At 55.5% G+C, this 17471-nt stretch overlaps 6 protein-coding genes and 1 non-coding gene across 7 annotated transcripts; 3 read left to right on the top strand and 4 right to left on the bottom strand.

Moving 5' to 3' along the window:
* Window positions 1-51: 51 nt before the first annotated feature.
* On the bottom strand, window positions 52-4019 carry ACRALDRAFT_1080586 (uncharacterized protein). The gene is made up of 4 exons (XM_071019045.1): window positions 3332-4019; window positions 2723-3236; window positions 1896-2646; window positions 52-1817 (listed from the first exon to the last, which is right to left on the bottom strand). Exons 1-4 carry the CDS (start codon window positions 3563-3565, stop codon window positions 353-355), a joined length of 2964 nt encoding a protein of 987 aa, XP_070878013.1. The 5' UTR covers window positions 3566-4019; the 3' UTR covers window positions 52-352.
* A 1860-nt stretch (window positions 4020-5879) lies between these two features.
* Window positions 5880-8398, top strand: ACRALDRAFT_2100824 (uncharacterized protein; the record flags this gene model as incomplete). Its single annotated transcript, XM_071023028.1, has 6 exons — window positions 5880-5949; window positions 6023-6042; window positions 6160-6260; window positions 6338-6559; window positions 6686-7291; window positions 7384-8398. The coding sequence occupies 6 exons, from the start codon at window positions 5880-5882 to the stop codon at window positions 8396-8398; spliced, it is 2034 nt and encodes a 677-aa protein (XP_070878012.1).
* A 125-nt stretch (window positions 8399-8523) lies between these two features.
* ACRALDRAFT_208077 (uncharacterized protein) lies at window positions 8524-8880 on the bottom strand (the record flags this gene model as incomplete). Its single annotated transcript, XM_071022388.1, has 3 exons — window positions 8524-8616; window positions 8703-8823; window positions 8870-8880. The coding sequence occupies 3 exons, from the start codon at window positions 8878-8880 to the stop codon at window positions 8524-8526; spliced, it is 225 nt and encodes a 74-aa protein (XP_070878011.1).
* Window positions 8881-9011: 131 nt separating this feature from the next.
* Window positions 9012-11997, bottom strand: ACRALDRAFT_2052332 (uncharacterized protein; the record flags this gene model as incomplete). Its single annotated transcript, XM_071021645.1, has 2 exons — window positions 11398-11997; window positions 9012-11256 (listed from the first exon to the last, which is right to left on the bottom strand). The coding sequence occupies exons 1-2, from the start codon at window positions 11568-11570 to the stop codon at window positions 9012-9014; spliced, it is 2418 nt and encodes an 805-aa protein (XP_070878010.1). The 5' UTR covers window positions 11571-11997.
* Window positions 11998-12166: 169 nt separating this feature from the next.
* Window positions 12167-12237, bottom strand: ACRALDRAFT_t80. Its single transcript has one exon. It is a non-coding gene; the product is annotated as a tRNA-Gly (tRNA).
* Window positions 12238-12991: 754 nt separating this feature from the next.
* ACRALDRAFT_1062071 (uncharacterized protein) lies at window positions 12992-13970 on the top strand. Its single transcript, XM_071016532.1, has 2 exons — window positions 12992-13467; window positions 13530-13970. The coding sequence occupies exons 1-2, from the start codon at window positions 13225-13227 to the stop codon at window positions 13920-13922; spliced, it is 636 nt and encodes a 211-aa protein (XP_070878009.1). The 5' UTR covers window positions 12992-13224; the 3' UTR covers window positions 13923-13970.
* A 2332-nt stretch (window positions 13971-16302) lies between these two features.
* Window positions 16303-17283, top strand: ACRALDRAFT_2065172 (carbohydrate esterase family 5 protein; the record flags this gene model as incomplete). The annotated part of the gene is made up of 4 exons (XM_071022058.1): window positions 16303-16563; window positions 16662-16770; window positions 16852-16931; window positions 17119-17283. Coding segments are annotated over 4 exons (615 nt in total), but the record flags the coding sequence as incomplete, so codon positions are not given.
* Between the last annotated feature and the right edge of the window lie 188 nt (window positions 17284-17471).

The following is a 17471-nucleotide window of genomic DNA, read 5'->3' as shown; positions in this document are numbered from 1 at the left end:
TATACTGCAGTTTGAACTGCCAAGCTGACCCGACAATCAGCAAACACCCATCTGGAGATGACAAGCCCTTCTGGACAAACGGTTCCTAGGACGTTCCGATTTCAATTTGGTCAACCAATGCTGTATACCATAACCATGACCATCACCCTCAAACTCCTCTAAACCAAATGCTCGTCCGTCCCAGTCCCGCGCCGGGGTATCCCACCCATCATGATGCATGTTGGTATCAAAGAAAGAAAAGAAATCATGCACGCCGTTCATATGCATCTCCCTGCGTCTTCTAAACAACCAGAACTATAAACCCAGAACAGACCGCAAGAAGTGTCGTGAAACGTGCAGGGCCCCACTCAGCTCAAGACCAGCCATTGCTCGTGGGGATACCCGGGGCGGCGTTCGTATCGATACTCAAGAGCGCATCGATTTCGCCCAGCCCTTCATTCTCCAACGCGTTCATGAGTTCGATCTGTTGCTCCTGTGTCAGGCTGTCCTGGCGCTCGGGGTTCCAGCCCGCCATTGAGCCGGAGAAGGAGCCCATGTTGTTGAACTGTCCCAACCCCAGTCCGGCTCCCTGGACGTTGCCGTAGCCATTCATCTGAAGGTCTTGGAAGAAACCGTTGTTGTTCATGGGGTTGAAAGTATATGGCGACATGAATGATGGCGGGGCGAACCAGTCAGTGATGTCGTCGGAAGGGAGAGGACGCTGTGGAATGCTGAGTTCGGAGTTTGGTGGCACAGCGAACGTGGGTTCACGCTGCTGCGGCTGGGTTTCATCAGGCATTTTGGGCTGCAGAGGGTACGGGGGGTGTGGGTGAGCCGGAGGGGGCATGTTCGGCATCGTAACGTGGTTGGCTCCTGGGACAGCAGGAGACGATTGGGCCATGGTGGGTGTCGAGTGATCCATGGTAGGTGTCGAGTGATCCATGGTAGGCGTCGAGTGATTCATGGTGGGCGTCGAGTGATTCATGGTGGGCGTCGAGTACGACCCCGACGGGGGGGAAACCGTGGACCTCGCGCTGCCTGGCGTCTCGACGGACCGAACCGACGCGTTGTGTGAGTCCGGGGGAGTGGGCATGGCGTTCGCGGGGTTGCTGGGACCCGACATGGCCAATGTCGGACATCGGGCCGGGTTGACGGTCGGTGGGGTCGAGTCATCCAGGGACGACTCCGGCGGGTACGTGGAGTATCGGCGGCCCGACCCCGACTCGTAAGACGGGGGACTCATGAAGATGGAGTTGGATCGGAAGGTTGGGTGGACCGCATGGTTTTGGTTGCTCTCGTAGCCAAAGGCGTTCATCGCTTCCGGGGTGGCATTGAAGACGGCGCCGAACTGCGGAGGGCCGTTGGCCTTGAACGGCATGCCCAGCGGTCCTGACGGGTCATGGAGCGTGTTGAGGTCGAAGAGGGCATCCGGTGGCGCTGCTGGCGGCTCCCTTGCGTCGTAGACCTGCAGGCACGCTTTGGCGAGAATGGAATACAAGTGCGAGGCCGCAGCGGACCCCGGCCACCGCTGGGAGCACGCTTCTTGGTCGAGGGTGTCGAGGGCCACCTGGATGAGCTCGTCTACTTCCCCCCGGGAATGGGCCTGCCTAATCTCGGCGTACGATACAGCCCATAGCAGGATGTTCAGGCACATGAACAGATTCGAGACGAAAACCCAGGTAATATCGGTGGCTGACTTTTCCATCTGGAACTTGGACAGGTTGATGATGTACGCGGCCGAGTCGTAGCACATGGTGGCAGCCCGCGCTGACGGTTTGGGGACTTGTGGGGACGGGCGGTAGAGGGAGATGCGCAGCTGATGAGCATGGCCGGCGCACCTAAGCAGACGAGGTGAGCGGAGGTGGAAAAAGGGGAAAAAGAGAAAAAAAAGGGAAAAGAAAGGGAGGCAAACTAACCATGCTTTGTACCAGGCCGGATTCTGCGGCGAGCTATCAACCCAGTCCTGGATATCCTTCTCCATCTTGGCAAACCACAGGTGGGATTCGTCCCGTGGCTCGGGGCGTTTCTTTTCGTAGAGGATCCGCTTAATCTCCGACTGCAGGACCCTCATTTTGAAAAAGTGAATGGCAATAATCTTCTTCTCGCTGGGCGGAGCTGGCCGGATGCCGTCCTCGGTGATGTGCTCGTCGCCCACGGGGGCGAAGGGCTTGACGTCCATAACATCGTCCCCCTTGGCGAGCCCGTTGGGGCGACCCATGCTATAGGCGAGACCCATTTCCATGGAGGAGATGATGTAGGAAAGCCGGCGGCGCATGTCGAGGGTCAGGGGATCCATCAAGCCCATGGCGAAGCTGGCGGAGATGGTCTTCTCGTCGCAGAGCCCGCCGGCCTGGCAGATGCGCGTGGCCATGCCGACGACGTAGTAGATGGACACGCGGGTCGGGGTCAAGAGAGAGTACTGGCAGATGAGGGCCAGGCACTGCAGCGTCTTGAGATCCTTTGGACGGATGACCTTTTCGAGATACTCCATGGCAGCAAGATAGTAACTATCGGCGAGGCCAGCATAGTGCAGGCCGAGCTGCTGGAGGCTAATGGCGAAGACCATATGACAGATAAAGTTCTTGTGTGGATCGGAGTCGCCGGCAAAGACGGCCTCGAGGTCGCTGATGAATAACTTTTCGTGCAAAGTGGGCCAAAAGACCTGGGCTGTCACCAGACTGTGAGAAATTGCGGTTTATAGGTAAGGGATAATGACAATGACTTGAAGGGAAAAAAGACTCACACCGCTGGCAGAAAATATCTACGAGCTTGTTGGCGACGTGACGAGCGGGCAAGGTCTTGGCCGGGTGAGCGCTGGTGGTGGGATAATGGCTCTTCCTCCGCTTTACGGGGTTGCTCATGGCGATGGACTGCATGCGGGTCTGCCTCCTGGCGCGCACCTCGGGGATGAGGTCCGAGATGCGGTTGGAATCGGTGAAGGCCTTTGCCTGTTCCATGACGAGGCGGGTCATGGCGATGCCGCTGCTCGGGCCCAGGTATCGCGGGGGCTCGTCGGAGCCGGGGAGACGGACCAGGCCGCCTGGACGAACAACATCCTCGTTGGTGCGGGGCCGGTCGTTGTCCTCGTCGGTATACTGGGCCAGCTCAGCCTCGAGCTGGCGGACCTTTTCCTGGAGCTTGACGACGTAGCTGCGGCCAATCTTGCGGCCCTTCGAGGCGTCGTAGTATTCGCATATGGAGCCGGATCGCTCGCACGGCAAGCAGCGGGGAAGGGTGGGATCGCATCGTGTTTTCCTCTAGAAGACGGGAGAAAAAAAAGTAGAGAGGGCCATGGTCAGTGAAGGTTCAGAGGTAGGTTTCTCTCGGGGCTGGACAGGGGCACGAGACTCACCTGGCGGCAACGGCAGCAAGCAGTCAGGGTATGGGCGATTCGAGCAGGATGCGAGGAACTATCGTCATCGTCGAGCTGCTGGTTTCCCTGGCGTCGAGGTAGAGCGGAAGTTGGAGGCCCAGAGCGCGGTGCTGGATTGTAAAGGGGTTGTGGGGGGAGATGTGCGGTTTGCGGCCCAGGGGGGAAGTAGGCATTGAAGCCTGGGGCTTGCCGGTAGACGTCGGCCGCATTCATGGCCCACGATGATGGGGACGAAAGAGTCCCGAGACGAGACGAGACGCAATAGATCGAACCGATATAGGCAAGGACTTCACGTTGGTATCACGAGGTTCGGGATCTGAGGGGTTGAGCTTTAAGGGTCCGGTCCCTCGTGCGACAAATGGGCGCAAACGGCGAGAAGAGAGGGAGAAATGTGTCGATGACGGGTGAACAGCAGAGTTCAAACCGAGAAGACCGGAAATCGAGAAGGCGAAACGGAAGAAAATAGCGGGATGTCGGGCTGCCGCAAAGCTGTAAGGCTCGAGAAATCGGTGTCACGTCGTGGAAGGAGTGCGTGTGGTGGGGTTTGGAATCTCTCGTTTCGTGCAACCTGGTCGAGATGGTGCGAGATAGCTGTATGCGTCGGTTAAAATCGATGGGATTATTTTTTCAAGGAGAAACAGACGCGAGGGAAGTGTTTGAGAGGCGCAATTCGAAGGGAGCCGACGTCTGTTGTTGTTTGAAAGTGTAAGAATTGGATATTGGTGTGGAGGGACGGCGGAAGAAGCGTGAATCGATTGTACCGATTGTACACTACTGCGTATGTACTTCGTACACAGGGTGCGCGTGCGCGGTAGGAATAGGAATAGTACCCAAGATAGTAGCAGAGGGTTCGGGTCCGTGCGTGGAGCTAACCCCGAGGGAGTACTGTACCGGTACACGTAAGAACCACAGCCACTACCAATTACCACAACTGCAACGTACGTATTACATACCTTACAGAGTCACTGTACCAGGACAGAAGTACAATGGAGTATGGGAGCACTTTCCATGTCATGTAAACTGCGTCCCTGACGCAGGTACAACAGCGTGGGAGTTGCAGTGGTAAGAACGACGGAGTATGTAGAGGAAATGGCAGGAGCCTCCCACCGGACCCCTATATCGACACAGTACGTGTACATGTACGTACATACAATCTGAGCGTGTGGTGTGGTCTCTTCATAGTGTGATTTTGAAGAAGAGACGGTGGAAAGGATGGGAGGTACTCCGCAGTGGGGTTCTTTAGCTCCCTCACCCGAAGCTTCCCCGCTGTGAGCCGGGAGGAACGGATACATAGCCTGCCTGGTATGAAGGCTATGTACAGTGACGAGACAAAGCTGTCGAGCAAATGTACTTACAACTCCACGCCAATAGGCAGGCGTAGGGGGTATATTTGTTCGACATTTGTGTCGACTTACTGTACATACGTGTACGAATACGCGGCACAGGTACGCGTTCGGTTTCTGGTGATCTCAGTCTGAAACCTTACCTTGTTAGTGGGTCCCTCCTTCCTCTCGTTTCGTACGTAAGGCACGACGTAGGTACGTTGTATGAGTGAAATACACTACAACGGCACTATTCGTACCCAACTATAAGGTATCCACAGCTATAACATGTCTAGATGGAATCAAAACGTCTCCCCCGCGATCACATGCGAACGTTCATTTCAACGTCTACGTTGTACCTGGTCCAAGCTCACATTGACCCCCCCCAAAAAGATGACTAAAATTAGTAACAGTGCACTGCAATCTCACCCCTCTTGGTTGAATCATCATCGATCATACCTAGATCATCCTCTCGCACCAATGTCCTTCCCTCATCTCCGCTGTCTCGGCAATTTGATCCAGCACAATCGCCCAGTGGACGAATATCGTTCTCAGGAACTTTCTTAATCGAGCTTCAAACACCTACGGAAGTACCTCAACGCATACACGTGAGCAACGTGGGCCGACCTCGTGCAACCCTTCCCATCTGACCCCTACGCTTCAGCCCTGTGACGGACAGCCCAGGGCCAAACCCCTTCTACCGCGGCACCTTTGCCGCGCAAGCGACGCACACAGCCTCGTAGCCGCGTGCGTACGGAGGCGGAAGCTCGGTAGCGGGGCTCCTGGGGTAGGACTGTCGATCCACACTTCAATCGGCGCGTCAGGCAAACCCGACGACCCGACCACTCTTCCGTCCAATTCCCTCGTCGCACGACTTGTCCTCATCTGCTCTCTCCAAACAGCCTCGCGCTTGTCGCATGCCCTATGCGAAACGATATATCCCCGACGGACCGTCACACAACGCACTCGGCCACAAACTGCAGCGCCCCGCGATTGACGAACTGACTACCACTTCCCTTACGAGTCACGGCCTTCTTCTCTCCATCTCTCATCATTGATCATTGTGGGTAATTATTGTTGGTATTGTTATCATCATCACCACTTTAAACCTCCTCTCTCTGGGTACCCACTCCGCCGACACTACACTATCGCCTACCTACTCTCGATCTCCAGACAGCCGCCCACCGCGTGTCTCGTTCCGTACCATGCCGAGATCAAGCTTCTCGGATAACCCCCTCCTTCGCGTATCGCGGCCTGTATCCGCATGTTCGAGATGTGAGTTGCCGCCGTTTGCCCGCGCCAAACCGCCTGCCATCTGCCATGTGAGGTTAACCGCTGCCGTCTGCAGGTCGAGCTGCCAAGGTGAAGGTACTCATCATGCCTCTTTCTTTGCTTCGTGGACTATCATTTCCTTGCCCCCTCGCAACAGGGACCTGAAAGAAAAAAAAACGCGACATGAAAAGCTGACGGGAATTCGTTTGTCAGTGCGATGGGAAGTTACCAGCATGCACAGCCTGTGAGAAGGCCGGTCGCGAGAAAGAGTGTTCCAGTGCCAACGACCAGTTCGCCCGAGGCAAAGAGCGAAGGTAACGTCTTGTCTTATCACTTTCTTCCGAGCCGAATCTTTTTGAACCCGAAACCTCGAGAGCTAACTGTTGTACAGCTACGTCGCAGCCCTGGAACTCAGGATAGAAAAGCTCGAACGCCGTCTTGCCTTTGCTCGCTCCAGGAAAGCCTCCGTCAATCTATACGATGTCGACGAGCCGCCCCAGCAGTATGACCGCAAAGACTCCTTGGCCAAGATTCGGGCGGCCATCCATCGCAAGGCCGCCAGGAAGCGAGAGGATGCTCACATGAACTCTCTCGTATCGGATTTCGGCTCCCTGTACGCTCCCTCCAGCCGCTTTCGTGTTCGTTCATGAGGCTTCCACGTGTCTTTTGTCAAACCCCATCATCCCCATCTTGTTCTTGCCCGTCCATCCTCCATCCAGCTAACCGCGTCATGTCTTAGGTCGGTTGATGCGACATCACGCGACTTTGAGCCTTCAATCAACAACATGTCCTTTGGCCTGTTCGTCCTCGCTGCTTCGGCCAACGACAATCTCCCCGAGACGACATCCAAGCCGTTGCCACCACGTCACGAGACTCAACCAATCGTCCAGTATTACATGACGCACATTTGGGCCCTCTACCCTTGCTTCCCCGAGACCAAGCTCTTGACCGTCCTGGACGACATGTATCATCAGGACGACCGCGTCATCCAGGATTCGGACTATTGGCTGGCCTACATGGTCCTCGCCATCGGCTACGTCGCCCAGAGCCGAAACCGGAACGACGACTATTACCGAAACGCCGTGGACTTTGCCGCCCGCGCCCTGCCCTACGCCGATGCCTCCCTGACCCCTGGCTACGTTGCCCAGATACAATCGCTCATCCTCTTTGTCCAGTACTCCATGCTGGACCCGGCTCATTTTGACAGCTGGCATCTCATCGGCTTTGCCTGCCGGGCCGTCATGGACATGGGCTTCCACCAAGATCCTCCGCGGAATCAAGTCGGCGATGCCAGCGCCCTCGATATGCGCAGGGCTTTATTTTACTGCGTCTACTCCCTCGACAGGTCAGTAGACTAAGTCGTCATCCCAGACGAATTGCCCCGTCGCGTCGCCCGTTGTCATAAAGACCGCTCGCTTTGCTAACGCCACTCTATAGAGCCATCAGCATGGCACATGCCCGTGCCTTTGGATTTACCGACGACTCCATGAACGTGGACTACCCAAGCAGTTCTGTCGGCCGCCTGACCTCGGGCCGTCGCAAGTCCATCCCAGAAGGCGCCATGACGGGTCCCCAGGGTACACAGCCGGCGAAACTCTTCTTCGAGTTTCGCCGCAAGCAGTCCAGCTGGTACCAAATCCTCTTCCAGTCCGAACCCACTCCGCTCCCCGACGCCTCCGCCTTTATCTGGCAGATGTGCCTGGACATGCGCGAATGGAGCGAATCCCTACCCCATACACTCCCGGCCCCGATTAGGGAGCTTTTTGACATCGAGCTTCGCTACAGCTACGTCTACTGTCTCGCCCCGTCGGCCAGAGCTCCCAACCTCACTCCCTACACACGGGCTCTCATTTTCGAGCACGCCATTGCCTACGTGAACTCGATCCACACCATCGCCCACCGCAGCGACCCCGGCAATGCAGCCTTTCACACGTATCACGATGTTCTCAAGGTCTACTTCATTGCAACCCAACTCGTCACCGTTCTCCAAGATGGCTTCGATGCCCTTCTCTCCGGCGCCCTTCCCCAGATCCCCATCACTCGTCCGGGCGCCGCACCTCCCCCTCCACTTCCCCCCCGGCAGCTGCCGGCCGAAAGCAACCTATCCCGCAGCTTGCGTTGCCTGCGACAGGTGGTCGAGACGTTGCAAAAGTTTGGCGAGAGGTGGGACAATGCGCTGCCGCTGAAGGAGAGCTTCGAAAGCATCTCGAGCGAGCTATGGAGTTGGCTCGGGGTGCGGGAGCGCATGATTGAGCAACCGCAACAGCCGCCGCCACCACTGTCTCAGCAGCCGCCGCCGCCGCAGCAGCAGCAGCAGCAACCAGCCCAGCACTACCAGGTGCAACCGTTGGCGCCGAACCCGGGCGCCAGCACGAGAGTGTCGCCTCAAATACAGGGGGCCATGTCCCAGGTGCCGCTGCCGGGTGTACCGAACTATCATTGGGCGGGATAGGAGATGTGATTATGATGATGATGATGCGCAGGCGAGACCACGCTTATGTAGAGAGTCCCATTGTGCCAATTATGCAGGGGGACTTATACCAAGATGATGGACTCTGAATATAAATACGCACGGGATTAAGGTGTCTGAGGATAAGCGCCTTCTTCTCCCAGATTTTTTTCCATGATGTTCTTCGGCCCGCGACTATTCTTGAATTCATTATCGTATTGCTCTGTTCGTGGGCAAGGAGCATGGACGAAAGGACAGCCGTATTTGATTACGATGGAATGGGTATTCAAAGATTACTTAGTGTCACCGGACCGGAGCAGTAAAGCCAAGAGCGGTTGGACAACCTATCGTTCTCTTCAAAGTAGCCCATCGCAAGTTGCAACCCGTCAGGCCTGAGGCTAGATGGCTGCACCGGGGCGGCTTGGCGACTGTAGACAGTCAAGTGGTGCAAAGAAAAAGTTCATCTGGCGGCACAGACGGCACATTCAATTAGGTCCCGGTTCAGGCCCCGGTTCAGGCCCCGGTTCCAATAGGGATACTATATAATACGCTGGGCATAAAATCGCCGACAAGGTAATTAGCGCTTCCCTGGATTCATGGCGCTCGCATCGCATGTTCACTGCGCGTCCTTCAAGGCCAAACTCGCAACGCCTTCCCGTGCTCCGGCCAAGGGACACGCGTCCTCCGGCCGGGCCATCGGTTCTGATCCCCCCCCAGCAGCAGCAGCCGCCTTGACGCCTTTCTTCGCAGTTGGCCCCTTCTTCTTCCGGCGCGTCACGCCCGCTCCGGCAGGCGCTTCCATCACCCACCGCGCCACGGCAGCCGCCCGTTCGGTGAGGATGGGATACTCACGGCCGTCATCCACGCTCCAGCGCCGGAGGGTCGACGACGCCGATGCCTGCGAGTGACTGGCCTGCCTGTACTGGTCCGAAGAAGAAGCGGAAGCGGACGAAGGGCCAGCGGTGCCTTCCCCCCGAGGCGCAGTCGAGGGCTTCGGACCGACAGCACCGTTCGCCGCGCCGTTGCGCAGTTTCCGCTGCTGCTCCTCCAGATGGTCTGCCTCGGCGCGGTTCTGACGGGCCGTCACCGCGGCGCGGAAAGTAGCCTCGTCGACCACGCGGTCGTCCTCGAGGGTCTCCATGATGGCGCGTTGCCGGATGCGCTCGCGGCGCTGTTGGTCATCAACCTCTGCGGCGGGCGGGGGTGGATCCTCCGTCTTCCCGCGGGTGACGGCGGCGGCGGCGGCAGCGGCGAGGTCCGGGGCCGGATGGTGCTGGCGCGACTTGGGGGCCGAGGAGGGGTCGTCCAGGGCGGGCAGGGGCGCCGGGGCACAGAGCTGCTCCCATGATGGCGAGAGTTGGATCCAGTTGTTGGCGCGGCGGAGGACTTCGAGCCAGTCGGCGCGGGCGGGGGAGCGGCTGGCTTGGAAGACCGGGTAGCCGTCGGCGAGGCGGGCGAGGCGGGCGACCATGTAGGCGTGGCGGAGGAGTTCCTTGGCCGAGGTCTGGATCAGGCAGTGGCAGAGGAGGAGGGAGTGGAGGGCGTCGGTGAGGAGGGGGTGGTAGGCGACGGCCTCGTTGCTGGTGGCGGGGGACGGGGCGGGGCTGGCGTTCTGCTGTAGGGCGACGTCTTGGGCTGGGTAGGGAGGAAGGTCGGAAGGGGGGACGGCATGGAAAAGATCGGGGAGGGGGTAGACGGTGTAGGTCGGCGTGGTCCCGGAGTCTGGGAGGCGAGGGTGCCGGTTACCCTGGGCAGACATGTTGATCTTCTCGGTAAAGTCCCTGGCGAGTTTGACGGGGAGATCGGGGGTGTAGTCGAATTGAGCGAGGTAGGCCATGTAGTCCCTCGATGCTCGCTTGGCGTATGTCTTGACCAGTTTGCGGTGCTCGAGTGCGCGGCGCGACGCTTCCTTTTCCTCTGCGGACAGCTCCCGCCGCGGCGGCGACTCGCCGTTCTGACCGTTTGCGGCGGGGTTCTGCGTTCCGCCGGCGGCGGGTGGTGAATCGGGCAATCCGGCCGCCACATGTTGACATGCGATGGTGAGATATACGCCCGCGCGCTGGAAGAGGAGCTGGGTCTCCAAGCTGCTCGGTTGTTGTTCCTCGGACAGAATGACATCAGGCGGCCTCCTCGCGGCGCCGCCCAGCACGACGGACCCGGCAGCAGCAGCAGATGCGGCGGCGTGTTGCGGGCGATGGAAGCGATGGACCTGCAGAGCCTGGGTCAGGTCCATGGCGGCACCCTCGTAATCTTCCTTGAAGATGCGGACGGTGGCGCGCGTGCGCCAGGTCTCGGGGTCGGTGGGGCGAGCGTCGATGATGTCGCGCAGCGGGGCCAGGCTGGTAGACGTGGCGAGCTGGCGCGAGGGGATCTTCTCGTGGAAAAAGTGGACGTACTTCGCGTCCGGGTCGTCGGGGTTGCGCTGCAGCACCAGGGCGCCGATTTCCTCGAGGGTGGAGGCGCCCTGCATGGTGGCGACGCTGCAGGCGATCTCGTCGAGGCGGTAGGCGCGGGCGAGTTTCTGGGCGGCCTGCTCGCGCATGCGGAACTTGCGCTCCCTGCTCAGCTTGGTGCCGTGGCCGCCTCCGCCTCCGCCGCCGAAACCCAGGGCCGAGGCGGCGTGGCCGTTGAGACCGCCGTAGAGGTTCCCGAGGGCCGGGGAGGTGGTGTCGCTGGCGGCACGGACGGCGAGGTTGGTGGCTTCGTCGACGAGGCGGCGGATCTTGACGAGGTCGAAGAGGACGGCGGGGTCGATGGGGCGGGGTCGGGGGGCGTTGTAGTTGACGTTGGCGATGGTCTCGAGGATTTCGATGGGCATTTGGAGCCATGGGCCGTGGAAGGAGGAGATGTAGCGCCAGTGTCTAGATGAATGGGTGTTAGTTTGGTTTGGCACCGAGTCGCAGCTGTCTGTGAGATACAAAATAGGATATAAAGGACGCAGGGGCCATGGTAGCCGCGACAACAGGGAAGAATTTCAACCACGGGAAAGGGAGTAGACGGACTTGTTGCGGCAGATGATGAGGGCAGGAGCACCGTCAGTCGGGCTGCCGGTGGTCTTGGTGGTGGCATGGGTCTGGGCAGACCTGGATACGGAGCCCCGTCCAGATCCAGAGGCGTCGCCAGCCTCATCATCGCCAGTGACCACCAACTGCTGTTTATTCTTCTTCTTGGCCATTACTGTGACCGATGCGCGTTGTCGTGGGATGGAATCGGGGATGGAATCGGGGATGAAGTCGGGGAAGTCGGAATCGGGACGAGGCAAGGTGGGAAGAATGGCGCGATGATTCTCGGCTCGACTCGCTTGACTCGACTTGACAAAAGCCCAGCTCTTCTCTTGCAAGAGTGCCTCGATCAAGGACTCGACGGAACGACCCAGTGCCTTGACTTGCAAGAGGCGTCTGCGTGCGTGCCTTGCGTGTCACGGGAAGCGAGTGCGAGGCTTGGGAACGAAAAGGAAAGAAAAGGCCAATTGATTAACGGAGCATGCTGCTACGGATGAGCAAGACCGGTGAGGCTAAGGAAGCTAAAAGCAGTAAGTGATGGCATAGATTGTTGTGTGTTTGCGATAAGCTACAGGTAAGCACTGAATTCCACCAGACGAGAGAGTCTCGACGATGTCGTAGTCGTCAATGGCTGGAGTCTTTCTGCGAGTATGGAAATATCGGGGACGGAAGAAGCCGAGGACCGACGTCTTTGTCAGCGCCAATCACATGACAGTACTGTGGAAAAAAAAAAAAAAAAAAAAGAAGGTGGAACGACAAAAATAGAAGCTGCGTGAACTGGGAATCGAACCCAGGGCTCCCCGATGGCAACGGAGAATTTTACCACTAAACCATTCGCGCTTATTTGCTTCATACAAGACAAGGCACTAACCTAGCTTATGTACCCTACAGCAACCCCGGAAACTACTTGCCTCTCACCAATTTCCTCCATCTCGTCGTGGGTACGCATTTCTTTTCTCTGGCATCCTCCTCATTCTCAAGAATTCCACCTCAACGCAACGTCTCCCAACAGCGTATATATACAGGGGTGAATACTTCCATCATTCACCAGAAAACTCCTCTCGTGCCCTCAAAGCTCAGCATCATCTCCGATCTGTTCTCTGCCCATGAAACGAGCTCGTGAAACACATCTTCCGTACTGTTGCCTACGCCAACCGGGCACCAGGACCCCCCAGCATGATGCATGAATTACTGTCCGAAATCATTTGTCAATACATTGTACGAAGGACAGGGAATTACTCTGCTTGCTCTGACGGATTAGTAGAACTAGCCAGGGTGAACCCTGGCTGGACATGCCCCGTATTGTAATGCCGCCGCGACTTATCTGGTCCTACTCTTCTCTTGCAAGGCCAGGCCGCCAGGGGCGAGTATCACGGGAGCGGCCCAGTTAGGCAGCATAGCCGAGGCACGGTTTTAGCGCGAGATAGTCCCGGCTTACGAGGAGTGCTCACGATGCTTCATAGTATAGCCGGACAAGATACACATCGAACGCGTGAAAAGTTGTGAAGAATCCTTCTGTCAGACGGGCCGCCTTTTCCACGCCGAAGAATGCACTTTAATGCAACGATGAGAGTCATTAGACCATGGAACCCATGTTCGAAGGAACAGTTAGTTGACGTTAGGAGACTCCGTTCTAGGCAACCGCTTGGTCAAATGGTCTCTAACTGAAGACGAAAGACGTTATAAAACGGACGGCGTCGTCGACAGGGACGATGGAGACATAATTGGCCGGGCCATCCATCCATCAGTGATCACCAGCCATCACCCGTCGTCGACTTGTCCGTCACCATTCGTCGGCCTATCGATCTCCTCCCCCCTACCCACACAATGCCTTCCACCAGCCTCGTCCTGTCGCTCCTCACCCTGGCCACCGCGGGCCTCGTCACAGCCGCGCCAGAGGTCCGCGCCGAGCTGCTCCCCGGTGGCTGCGCCGCCTTCCCCGGTTACGTCGCCTCCACAGGAAACGCCGGGCCCTGGCCTATCCTCGCCGACGGCACAGGCGAGCACATTGACGGCATTGGCTTGATCGCCGTGTTCTCCCGCGGCGCACATGAGATTCGCTGGGGCAACGTGAATATTTCCTCCCCCTCACATCCTCCGCTGCAGATTCGCTAACACCGTGTCCCCTCCAGCTGGGCGTCAACGACCGGCCAGGCTACGCGACCAACCCGCTCCAGTGCGTCGGCGCCACGGGCGTGCAAGGGCTCGTCCCCACCGGCGTCTCGGCCTACACGTGGGAGCCCCTCGTGGCGGCTGACATCCCGCACGGCGCGCTGCTCATGTACAAGGTGGCCGGCACGCCCATCGAGCCGTACGCGCTTTACAGTGTCGACGACGACGAGAGGCGCCCGGGCGTCTTCCTCGGCTCCGGCGGGTACGCGACTTGGGGTTTCCAGAAGCGGGAGTCGGCCGAGTTTGGCGACTACTGGGAGGCGCGTCTGCTGGGGGCGAACAGCCAAGACCCCTTTACCGGCGAGCCGCTGTATGAGGGTGAGATTACCGGTTTCCTCAAGGTACATGTTTGAGGGATGAGAGCCACGGTAGTTACCTGACATCCGTCGCGTATGAATGATTTGGGTTGGATGTTCGGATTGCCATGGTTTTCTGTCCGGGTTCCTGTCATATACTCACTGTTCCTAGACCCGCAAAGGGCGGTTAAGAGGTTTTGTACCTCCACTGTGTGCACGGACTTTTTTGGTAGTTTTTCGCCCGCAAAATACCTCCACAGTATATTAGTGACCTGCCGCCCTAACACGTAAGATAATCAATGTCGGGGCGGTACCTCTTTTTGTATGGGAAATTGATCAAAATAGATGTCACTTTCGGACGAAACCTGACCACCTGAACGTGTGTATCCCTTCCCGCAAACTGTGCTCCTACCACGTCCACAGGCAATAACAACCGAATATACAACGCGCTCGCAGTACGGTTCGTACCTTAGAATAAACTCTTAAGGCCCTCCTAACTATAGAGCCGTACCTATCCTTTAATAGTCTAATAAATAATTATTTAATAATATATATTAGGTAACTAAATATTATAAAATGTTTTATATAGTATTTTTTTAAAGTATATTATAAAAGAAGGTATTACATATATTATAGGATAATATATTATATAATTATAAGAATACTAAGACTTTTTAAAGTATTATAATTAATATAATGATGCTTATAATATATACTAAAATACTATAATTTCAATTATAATGGTAGAATATTTATTATTAAGAATATAAGTTATTTAAGCCAGGTATACTATTCAAGTTAGTAATAAGAATAGATATATATTAATTCTATAATAGTTAATTATTATCTTAGGAGCCTATTTGAATTCATTATATAAGGAGTGAGCTTTAGATAGGGGCTATATATAACCTAATAGACTATACTTTAAAAGACTTATAAATATATATCTTTCTATAGGAATATAATAGTACTACTTCTTAACTAATATAGTACTTAAAGGCCCGCGTAGAAGGAAGGGGGGAGCGGGAGGGAGGGGGAGGGAGGGCGAAGGGAAATATATTACTATTATCTTTCAAATAATATAGTACTTTATAAGCCCCCGGGAAAGGGAGTAAGGGGGAGGGGGTAAAGGGAATATAATACTATTATCTTTTAAATAATATATTACTTTAGAAGCCCCTAGGGAAGGGGATAATAGGGAAAATAATATAATAATCTTTTTAAGAATATATTACTTTAAAAGCCCCAGGGAAGGGAGTGAGTGGAGGAGAGTAGGCTATAAAGAAAGGGTAAGATAATATTCTATTATTAGGAACTCACTTATAAGCGTATAAGGGATTCCGACTATATATATTTTAAACCGCGAGAAGAGTATAAGGGCTTTTCTACCCGGAGGGGTTTTTTCCTCCTATAACCAGCTAAGAAGGACCGTATAGCCTAAACAGGGCTCCTAGAATAGTTAGGATAGCAGAGTAAGACTATAAGAGAGTAATAATAATACTAAACTTTTAAACCAGCTATTCTATAGTGGCGGTGAGTAAGACTTTTTTAGAGTTATTTAACTAATTCTTATACTTATATAGTTACTATAATAGTATTAATTTTTTACGTTATTCGTAAGCAGTTAATTATTATTAGTTAATATTAAGAATAAAGAGAGTTAACGAATATATTACGTTTTATAATCTTAAATAGTATAAAGAAAAAATACTATATAACTTTAATATTAAAGGATAGGTTTAATTATTAGTATATAACCTTTATTTTTATAAGCTAAAAATACTCACTATATATTAAAAATAATCTACTTAATTATATATGGTCGCTTAATAATCTACCGTATTAGGAGCCCACTTAAAATTAACGTATAGGGAGCCAGCTAAAAATCGCAGCCGCGCCCGAAGGGCGAGATCTTCTCTCCTTTGTTCTGATCAAAGCCTTTGAAGGGCGAGCAACAGGTTCCCTACTATCGTGGATTGGTGATGCTCGGTCGCTCGGGAGAATTGCTTTCTGGTGGGATTTTCACTTATATCGTTCCCATGCGCTGTAGTCCCCTGCGTCTTAAGAGCTCGTCTTATTCGTATGCTGTGCGATGCCATGTGCATGTGTCTATTTTCGTCTTTTTCCCCCCACACCCCCTTAAGCGCCCCCCAAGCGCCCCCCAAGCCCCCCCTATCCCCCCACTAACATCGGCTCGCGTATCGCTGAAGCTCGGGGCGCTGTTATGCCCCGGAGCATCGTCAGCTTCAACTTGTTCACCAACAACTCCAACATAGCCCCTATTCCGACGTATCCATCAAGGACAGCCCGCAAAATGAGATTCCTCTTCTCAATGGCGCCAAAAGTGGCCGCCACTGTCCTCCTCCCACATCTCCTCCTTACCCTCCTTCTTTCACATGCCACGGCGCAAAACATTGAAAACATCACCACGACAACCCCAACCACCTGCGCAGAGGGCGTGCACATCATCACGGCGCGTGGATCCGGCGAAGACCTCGGTCCTGGCCGTCTCGGTCCCGTGGCATCCGACCTCGCGGCCGCCATCCCCGACTCCACCATCCAGGCGCTCAATTACCCGGCTACGCTCCTCGACTACACAACCTCCGTCGCCGCCGGCATTCTCGAGCTGCGCGACGCCCTGGAATCGTACAGCGGGACGTGTCCAGGGGGTCAGGTCGTGTTGATGGGCTATTCCCAGGTAAGCGCATCAGCCCTCCTGTCAATTGGAATGTTTTACCCGTGCCGTCTCCTCTGGTCGATTTGAAGCATGTTGATCCGGATTGATGTCTTGGGTAGGGCGCGCAAGTCATCCTCGATACGCTGTGTGGCGCCGAACCCTACGAGAGGCCGCTCGTGCGATTTAACGAGTCGACGCCGCTTAACGAGACTATAGTTGAGCGCAATGGTAAGCTCTCTTCTTCGTTGCTGGCAACGCATCCATTCCAAGGACAAAACGAAGGCTGATACTAAAGCGAAAAACCAAAAGTCCTCGCCGTCATACTTTACGGAGACCCGACTCATGCGGCCGATGCGCCGTGGAATCACGGGAACAGCACCACAAACGGCGTAAGCTTTCCTCCCCTGTGTTTTCCATATCATCTGCCTCTTCACTAGAATTGTCCTTGCTCCCCTCTTGTCCGCCACTCAAGTGAATGCCTAACGTTGTGACGGCCGTTTGTCTCAACCGAGGGGTCAATGTCATACACGACATTCACAACTCAACCATTACTAACACAGAAACACCTGCATGCAGCTCTTCCCCCGCGCCAACATCACAGCCTGCGAGTCCTATGCACCCAAGATCATGTCCTGGTGCGACGAGGGCGATTTTTTCTGCGCCCGCGGCGACAACGGCGCGGCCCATGGGAGTTACTTTGACGCCTATGGGGAGGATTCCGTCGAGTTTGCGCTGCAGAGGTACGAGGAAGTCGAGGAAGCCGAGGAAGCCGAGGAAACTGGTGGAGAGGACGGGGATGAGGCCGGGAGGAGTGAGAGTGGGAGTGGTGGCTCGGACAGTGCCGATGAGGACCGGGGCGACAGCCAGAGTGGGAGCGAAGACGCCAACAGTGACGAGTCGGCGGCCGCCAACCTCGGGACGACATGGAT

This window comes from Sodiomyces alcalophilus (genome assembly GCF_042370955.1).
Source record: "Sodiomyces alcalophilus JCM 7366 unplaced genomic scaffold ACRALscaffold_2, whole genome shotgun sequence".
NCBI lineage: Eukaryota > Fungi > Ascomycota > Sordariomycetes > Glomerellales > Plectosphaerellaceae > Sodiomyces > Sodiomyces alcalophilus.
This window is presented reverse-complemented; position numbering and strand designations above follow the sequence as displayed.